This window comes from Lampetra fluviatilis, chromosome 26, assembly GCF_964198595.1.
Source record: "Lampetra fluviatilis chromosome 26, kcLamFluv1.1, whole genome shotgun sequence".
NCBI classification, from domain to species: Eukaryota; Metazoa; Chordata; class Hyperoartia; order Petromyzontiformes; family Petromyzontidae; genus Lampetra; species Lampetra fluviatilis.
In genome coordinates this window covers 11,645,125-11,654,594 of record NC_136300.1, presented here as the reverse complement: position 1 = coordinate 11,654,594, position 9,470 = coordinate 11,645,125, and the positions used below count along the sequence as shown (strand labels likewise).

At 48.3% G+C, this 9,470-nt stretch overlaps 1 protein-coding gene across 1 annotated transcript; it reads left to right on the top strand.

Moving 5' to 3' along the window:
- The first annotated feature begins 2,852 nt into the window (after nt 1-2,852).
- On the top strand, nt 2,853-9,017 carry LOC144942096 (ER membrane protein complex subunit 8-like). The gene is made up of 5 exons (XM_078868780.1): nt 2,853-3,553; nt 5,426-5,502; nt 6,117-6,186; nt 6,869-6,966; nt 7,765-9,017. Exons 1-5 carry the CDS (start codon nt 3,224-3,226, stop codon nt 7,916-7,918), a joined length of 729 nt encoding a protein of 242 aa, XP_078724906.1. The 5' UTR covers nt 2,853-3,223; the 3' UTR covers nt 7,919-9,017.
- Nucleotides 9,018-9,470: the final 453 nt, after the last annotated feature.

Sequence of the window (9,470 nt, the reverse complement as noted above, 5' to 3'; positions counted from 1 at the left end):
GTAACACATTGGTCAACGAAAACTGTGGTCTTGAAAGATAAACTAATAGGTGACGTTTCGGGCAATGGCCCTTCATAGCACATGGAAAAAAGGGTCATTGCCTGAAACGTCGCCTATTACATAGTTTTCCTTTAAGGCTACATAGTGACATTGACGAATGTGTTGAGTTTGTGTTATTTGTGCACCACTGCCAATCATGCACGCAGTATATCACTAAATAATATAATCAGCCAAGAGAAACACCGCCCTTAAAATTACTCTCCATTAGCTTCACAGTCTGAATTAAACTGTTTAACCTTATCATGTGTAATCTTACGTGAAAAAACAAGCCCTTTATTTAAAAATAATCAGTTAACCCAACCTGATAAAATCGCAGAAAACGCAAAAATTTGGCCCGACGTTGGCATATATACTGGGATGTTTCCTTAACAAATGGCAAATCTTTAAATACATTTGGCCTGGATGCCTTATGCATTCATATTCTAGACAATTGCAATACAGTACAGTAATTAACTAAATTATGGATTCTAGATTTGAAGCTTTCGTGACTGCAAGGATTCATACTCTTTGGGGTTTTTTGCGGTAAAGTCACCGTAGGTAAAAAATCAAATCAAATAAATGAAAACAACTAAATTAAATCACACACTTAAGCGGTTGTGCTTTCGCTACGTTGTCCTCACCTGAAGAAGGACGCTTGTGTTGCGCCCGAAACGTCGTGATTTAATTTAGTTTTCATTTTATTTAATTTTTTACCTACGTGACTTTACCAAAAAAAACAGAGTATAAGTTATGGATGTTTAAAATATTGCGGCAGTTTCATTGCGCTCAATAGAGGTGATAAGCACCGAGTGTACCTCATAAAGTATTACATTTATAAACACTGTAACGTTTTTGGGTAATTTTAATCAATTACATGTATATTTTAACTCTGGTCCTCGTGTTTTTCCTTTTAAGGCTACAGTGCTATTGTCAACTGTTCAGTTTTCGTTAACTGCGCTTGTGCACCATTGCCAACCCAGCAGCAGCACAAGATCATTTGTGAGAATTTGGATGTCTAAAAAATCACAGCCCTGCGGTTATTTGGTTTCCAACCATTAGGCAGGTTCAGCTTAACGTTCAACAATCGCCTAAAGCCTATCTAAACACAACCCATGAGAATAGGTTTTCCTTTTTTTTCTGGCAACAAAACAGGTGTTAAGATGTTAAAACACCAAACTGAAACCTTTTACAAGGAATCATGTCTGCATTAACCACAATACTTGCAGGGCTGTATACTCGCAGTATTGTGGTTAATGCAGACATGATTCCTTGTAAAAGGTTTCAGTTTGGTGTGTTAACATCTTAACACCTGTTTTGTTGCCACAAACAAGGGGAAAACCTATTCTCATATTTTGGTACTGGCAAAGGAGGTCTCATGATGTAACTTACAACCCATCTCCATCATCGGCTAACCAAGACATGTACCTCCATCAGAGGGATATACTACACTTAATACAAGTGCTCAACTCCTGCCATCACCAGTTTAGCCGCACATTCTACAATGTCCAGGTGGACACCGTTTCTCTACACGAAAACGAATTTGTGACACCATCCCATCAGCCCCACGGCCTTTTGGGAGTGCATTATACAGCATTGTTTCAGGACAATAAACTTTTTTACTTTGACATCTTTATAAGTATATTCTCCGCAACGACGATAGTGATCAATAGACAATAGGTCTCGTTTACATATCTGCCCTCTCCACAATAAATATAAAAAGTGTTTTCATACCAGGGCTGTATTATCCAGTAGGGCCTACGAAAACTAAAGGGCCTACGAAAACTAAATATGACTTTTTTTTTGGGGGGGGGGGGGGTTTATGATTTTTTTTTTACCTAGATATCTTCTTTAATACATATATTTATAAAGTTGCATGGGTAGGCACAGTGTATATAAGAAGAGGCAGAGGCATGATAATGTCAATCGTTCTTTTTTCCATAAGGTGAGAGAATGTAACACTGGAGAACATGCAAAATTAACAATAACATTTTCAAATGGTGTTTTCTTGCAATAAAGTGAGTGACCGCGGCGGTAGTTACATGGGCAGCTGTACCAATTGAGGGACTGTATCAATGAAGCCCTACAAAAAAAGTGCCTAGGGCCTACACGACCCATAGCTGTAAACCCATACAGTTTACCCCGTATTCTTGTACGCAGAAATTTAGTTTTCAGGTCCATACCGCCTACAGCCGTTTCAATACGGGAAAAACATGTGTTGTCTATTTGTTTGTGTTTCTCCCTTGTGATAGGACTTTGTAGGATGAACGTTGAGATTTATAAGGACACGGGTGACCAATAAGGTCTGAATTGACAGTTATGAACTTTAATCCGGCCTTGGTTCATACATCCCATAAGTTTGAACGAACTTATGGGGGTGAGGGGGGAGGAGTGTATAATGTCAGCAGCATTGATTCAAGACGATCAAACTCTTTCACGTTTCCATCGTACAGAACGACGATGGTCGAAAATAAACAGACAAGTCTCCTTCACATATCAGTGCCTCCACCCAACTGGGTTTCAACAAATCCCATCAACCAAAGGGCTTTCCGGCAGGGAATCATTTCCAGCAGCATCGCTTCAACCCAGAGACACACACACACACAATGGGTTTGTGAAGTCTCCTTCACATATCAGTGTCTCCACCCAACTGGTTTTCAACAAATCCCATCAACCAAAGGGCTTTCTGGCAGGGAATAATTCCCAGCAGCATCGCTTCAACCCAGAGACACACACACACAATGTGTTTTCTCCCCCACAGTAAGATGGTGCCCCACGGCGTCTCTCCCCCCCCTACCACTAAAACCATGGCGAGTGCCTGGACGTCACTGCTGAGGAGCAGGAGGAGGGAGGAGGAGGAGGCGGCGAGTTGCCGCTCCTCGCTCCTCCTCGCCCGCCCGCCTTGGCCATTGGGAGACGAAGCGAGCAAGGGACCGGCCCACCGACTCCGCTCTCTCTCGACTCGGTGGCCTCTATTGTTTCTCCACATTTGGTCAACGTTTCAGCGGGGGCATCGCCAGCACCGGCGCGTCCCAGGCAAACGAATGGGGGTGGTCTCCCTGCGGAACGCGCACACCATCAAGCTCGTAAGAGGTTGAACAAAACAATTCAGATCCAGGAGGTTGACCCAAAAAACAAGCCCCCAACCCAGCCCCATTGTTACCTAGGAGGCCTTCCACCCCACGCCATGGCCGACGTGGAGCTGACGCTCACGGTGCTCGCCTACGCCAAGATGCAGCTGCACGCCGCACGCTACCCGCACTGCCCCGTGAGCGGGGTGCTGCTGGCCGCACGCCGCGCCGACGACCATCAGACGGACGAGAAGATGGACCGGGAGGAGCGGGACGAGGGCGACGTCGCGGGCGAGCAGGGAGACCGAGAGGCCGCAGGCGGCGGCCACCGCCACCACAACGGAGGAGAGAACGGCCCCAGTCGGGCCGTGCTGCTGTGCGATGCCGTGCCGCTCTTCCACGCGGCGCTCTCCCTGGCGCCCATGATGGAGGTGGCCCTCTCTCTGGTGAGGGAGCTCCGTTGTTCTTGGTCTGGACCCCCGTGCCCCCTCGGGCCTTGTCGGCTCGGCGAGCGAAGCCTGGCCGGGCCACTAGGCCGAGTCGGGGCGCAGCTGGAGGCCGGCGGGTCTGGGGTTGCCACCGGTCCCGGGAATCATTAATCGGCGTCTTGTGATCGGAATTGATTCGTAACGATATCTGGTACCGATCATTGCGTCGAAGTGTATTGTTTTTTTGGAGGTCAGATCGCCTCGTGAATCAAATGCCAATCGTGTGTGTCGTACAACCCTCCTCCACCCGACACTGCCAAATAAGAGCTATTACTGTTTCAGCGTCCCGCCTTTGTCTGATAACAATCCACACACATTTAATTATTTGGTACGACGTTTCGCGCTGAACCACAACCAGCATCAGGCGATTGCCAGAATTGTGAGTGTCGTGGCAGTGTCGGGTGGAGGAGGCTGCACGACACATTGGGAATTTACTCACGCGATCTGTCTCAGCAAAAACATCTATAATGAATCATAATATTGGTCGTGAAAGCCTGCTTTGTGTTAAATGTGTTACAGTGTACTGCATAGTACTGATCGACAAAGGCTGGCAGAGAAATATGAGCTAACCCCTTAGGTCCATGTCATGTTCATGTTTGCTCTGTGCGGGTCTTGTTTCATGTATGTGTGTGTTTGTTGAACTTATTTCGCAAACCATGCTAATCGGAGGTGTGGAGGTTCATGACATTGAGCGAAGGGACCTTTTCTTACGGGGAAGGGGAGTGAGGAGGGGGAATCAATATCCCCATTAGGCATGGTCAATCCACTGCTCGATGAAGGCGTCAACCACGTCGTGCTGGTCACCCGTGCTGGTTATGTTTGACCGTACTTTACGTATGTATGTAGAACTACTTTCGCACCGTACATAGCCGACCAAATGCTGGCCATTTGGGGTTGGCGAAGGTAGGGGAGGCCAGGACCGGTTTGGAGGATAACTTGCTACTCATGTCAGCTGTGGCCGATAATTATCGAACTCTGATTGCCAAATATTTTGCATGATGCGTGAACTGCTACACTACCACTCCGCTCCGAACAGAGGTTATTTACTACTATAAAGAGCCAAGAATGTCTGTGTGTCCCGCGCGTGACGTCACTCCACATCGACCAGCCCCCCTCATTAATAATCATGAGCGGGTGACGTCACTCCGCATGGTGAACCTCCCGCCCCTCATTAATAACCATGAGCAGGTGACATCACTCCACATCGAACAGCCCCCCACATTACTAATCATGAACAGGTGACGTCCTCAGCGTCAACTTATAACCCTCACTACAAAGGCAGAACCCTCACGTCACGCGATCTCTGTAACGCGATTGAGACATCGATGTAAAAAGGACGTCATGATGAACAAGGGATTATAACCTTTAAATGAAATAGGTCTGTGTCACCGCGCCCTTACAAATTGCACACGAATGGATGCAATGAATATCACGTCGCGGTCTGCCTTTCGCTTGCAAGTTTCACATTTACTGCAATACACCCGTCCTTGGACGGGCAACCCTCCCATCAATCATGTGACTTGTGTGTGGCCATCCCCACTGAATCCCTCACCTCGCCCCACCTCCTGTGAAAACAGCAGCTGCTCCATGCAGCTCAGTTCTACTCGCTCCTTCCTTCTCTTTTCTTTTACTCTTCCCTTCGCTCTCGTGATTCTCGCATCCCTGCCATCTGAGTCATTCATCCTCCCCAGCGTTCCTCCTTCGTGCTGCTCTTTTTGAGCCACGCCCTCTGTGCGCGCCTCGACTTCCCTTCCTGTGGTGTGGCACGGGTAAAAGGTTTTGCGTTATATAAATGTTGTTGTGTTCATGTTTGTTCGTGTGTACTTTCAGATCGATGCGTGGTGCAAAGAGCAGGGCCTGGCAATCGCAGGATACTACCAGGCCAACATCAACGTCAACGACTCGAGGTGTCAAGAGCATCGAGACCCATGGCTTAGTGTCCACAGCGCAAACAACGATAACTAGCCGTGTCACAGGCAGGATGTGAGAACGAACAGTGAGATTGGGGTCATGGAGTCCATGGTAATGTAGAGCTGGAAGACATCAGCAGTTTCAGTCGAATGGCCTTCACAGAAACCACTTTGTGCCTGGTCATGGAAGCCATGGGGAGGTGTTTGGCAATATGGGATAAAATAACCCTTTAACAGACTCTTAAAAAAGAAAGGCAGGTTCAAGATGGTGCGTTGATGCGTGCGTGCATGTGTATTGGGCGTGGCATAGTGGTTAGCGCACTGCTATACGAACCCGGCAAGCCGAGTTCTATTCCTCTCGTGACCAATAAGAGTGATGATTATTTGAACTGGTGCTGGGCCTCCCTTAGGTTGACACACCTTTAAATGAGTACCTGGTGCAGTATGTAAACATCATCACTGGGGAGACGAAAGTGGACAGGCGTGGTGTTGGCCACGCACCCCCTCGTGTGCCGTGCCAGCCTTAATAGGTACTCGCTAACAGCTCTTGCCCTAACAGTGTATTAAAGGCTATACGGGGGATGTTTGTCTTTGGGTGCTGTGTCCCACAGGCCAAACGTGGTCGCTCACAAGGTAGCCGATCGGATCCTGGACAACTTCCGCGACGCCACTCTCGTCATGGTAATCACGCCTTGCATCGACACGTAGTTTCAAACTTGTTTTATCCACTTCTGCAGAGGGTTGTTGTTGTCATGGGGTTGTTGTTGTTATGGGGTGATTGTTTTTGTCAGCCTGTAACTTCCCACTGCTGGCCAAAGACCTCTCCCAATGTTTCCACTTTTCCTTTGTCGTGGCCTCCAAATTCATTTATTTCATCTCGCCATCTCTTCCGCTCGCTTTGATTGGGGCGCCGCAATGGCGAGATGTTAACTACCTAGCCTGGTATACAGGAGGGCGTGGGTTCAATCCCGACCCTGACGCCTGTATATATGGAGTTTGCATGTTCTCCCTGTTGCTGCGTGGATATTTCTCCAGGTCGTCTGGTTTATCCCTCAATATTTAAAATCAACATACGTTGAGAATATTTGGCTGCTATAAATTTCCACATGATAAGCCACTTAGTCGAGCTATCATTTGTGGCCAGGTCGCTTCTGAAAAAGACCTATATAGCTGAATGGGCCTTACCTGGTAAAATAATAAATAGTTCAATAGTCGCTAATTTTGTCAGTCTCTCGCTCTCTCGCTCATTGTCCTCACAATGTCGCCCTGCCCATTCACACGCGATTTCCACTGCGAACACCGCAATCAAAACCGCCCGGTTCTGATGTTGCATGTTTGTGTGTGGCTCCTGACACCCATTCAGCTGGACAACAAGCGCATGAGTTTGGAGCACCAGGAGCCGGCCATCTGCGTATACGAGAGCCAGGGCAGCGCACAGTGGCGAAGGAAGGACCTCAACCAGTGAGTAATGCCAGAGCTTCACATTTGACTGGGTATTTTCCAGGTTGATGGTTGACTGGAGTAGGCGGGTATGTTGACAAGAAGCCACATCCCACAATGAGAGGCATTATACTGGATGCAGCGTGTTATTGGTGGTGTGGAAATGTTTTCTGGGTCTCCGACATCAACAGACCCGGCTAATATTAAGCCCGGCAATACCGTCCTTTCCTATGAAATTGTAACCAAAACCATTGCAACTTTGTGAGGCCAGCCAGGGCGGGGGAGGCGTGGCAGCTGGCTTGGCTGAGCAGGGCTCATCTCGGGTGTCACGAGATTCGAGCCAGCAGCTCGTCGGCGAGCCTCGATCGCGTCCCGCTTTGTATCGGACATCTGTGAAAAAGAGCTTCATAGCTCATTGGATTCCTCCATTCTAACTAAAGATTCTGATTTGTACATAGCGATTTACGCAAGCTCCAGCGACGAGATAAATAATTTGCAGCGGCCTGGGGTCACCATTTGACTCGGGAATCGAAAACTGTTTTTATGTTCCAGCTTACTGATTGGTTATTTATCCAGACAACCAATATACAAAACAACGTCTAACTGTGGAGGCCACATGAGAGTCCTCGTTTCTACTACTGAAGATATGCGCAGTAGTGTATAGCAAGAGCTTCAGAGAATAAATATTCAGCACGTGGCCTCACCGGGATTACGTGGCTTGGAAACCACTTCTGGTTTAACCAAAATGCCACGTTCTTTTTTTGTAGCCCGCCTCTCACCTCCCCACTTTTCTTCCTAACGCCACTCGTCGTGGGGCAGGGTCCTCCTGGAGCGAGAGGCTCTCCCCATCACGGGATCGCTGCTGGGCTCGGGCGAGCACAGCCGACTGGTGGACTTCGACGCGCACCTAGCGGACATCCGGCAAGACTGGAGAAACCCGGAGGTGGCTCGCTCCATACAGCTGCTGTGTTGAGTCCCGGGATGATGAAAGGCCTCCCCCCCCGACTACAGAGAAAAAAATCTGACCGGGTTGGCTGCCCAAGCTCCACCCGTGAACACTCTGGAACACCCGCGGACACCCGGGGACACTGTTTACAGCGCTTCATTATTATCAAGGCAGGCATTGGAGTGGTGTCCATGAGTCCGGCGACCAAGGGAAAAACCTAAAGCCTCGCCTCTTCTCTATTGCCGATTCTCTTCCTCTTGTCCCTCCACACCTTCCGTCCCTCCCCTACCCATTCGTGATCCCTAAGTACCCTCTGCGGCGGTCACTCCTTCGTTGACCCTTGCACGCCCCTGCCATCTAGATCATTCTATGTTGTCACCGTTTTTTAAACGATGTTAAGTCGCCTTGAGTGAAGGCGCTCTATATAAATATGAGAAGATCAGATGGTGGGAGACTGTTGAAGGCACGTCTTGGAGGTCGCGTCTCTACTGCGCAGCAGCTGCGGTAATCTGGCAGGGGGTGGAAAACGTTGGCGATGAGGTGCGGTGGCATTGACGGTTTCTCTTGATCTTGAATATCTCCCTGAATAGTTTCTGGACCTCTCGTAGACTGGAGGAGGTTGGCGCGTGACTGGCAGTAAGCCACAGCCATTGAGAGCGGTAAACAGGATGGATGCGGTGTGTGCCGGTGTGCAGAAATATTTTCCGGATCACTCAAACGGACGCAGACCTGGCCAAAGTATAAGCTCTGAACTATTTATTTTAGAAAAGGTAGCCTAAGTTATTGTTGCGTAGTCGATTAAAAATTTACAAGTGAAGGTTTCGGATTTGGTTATCTCCATCCCGAATGTATACGCTCGGTTTGTTGTGCGTTCACGTGGCACCCCACAAAAAACGCCTCTCGTCACTTATGTAATATGTGTAGACGTATATATACACACACTCGCACAAGCATATACACACGGTGTTATAAATACGGTGCTATGTGTTTCTCTTGCCACTGCGAAAATGCCTGTTTGTAACCACGCATAAGCTTTACCTTGTTTTACGAACTAAGTTATTCATGTACGGTGGAAACTCAATAAAGAGTGTGTGCCTGGGCTGGGCCATGTTCTCCAGGAAGTCAACACGTGTGTGCGTTTTGTGCGTTTGTATCCTTGCCAATATCGGGACACGGTCACATCTACGACACACGTACAGTGCTTGGGTCATTCCACTGCTGGATTAGGGCTTAGCCGTGCAAGTCGTTGGGGGTGGGGGGGATTGACTATACTTAACCACGCTGGTTGGTAAAGGTGGGGGGGTGATGGGGTAGGCTTGCGAGCACAAGTACAGCACAATCGATTTTGCTGCGCTGCCATCTGCTGCCCACAATTGTATCTTCTAACACTCGTTATGTACAATGCAAGCAACTCGCCAGGCTCAACCCCAGAGTATCTTCTGATATCGGGGCGTATTCCGGTTTCGTTTGGTCAGGAACGAATTCCTAATTAAGACTGGAAAGTAAGACGCACCCCGAACTTGTGACTGGTCTGAATACGATTACTGCAAATGCGGTCATGAACGAATTCCTAATTAAG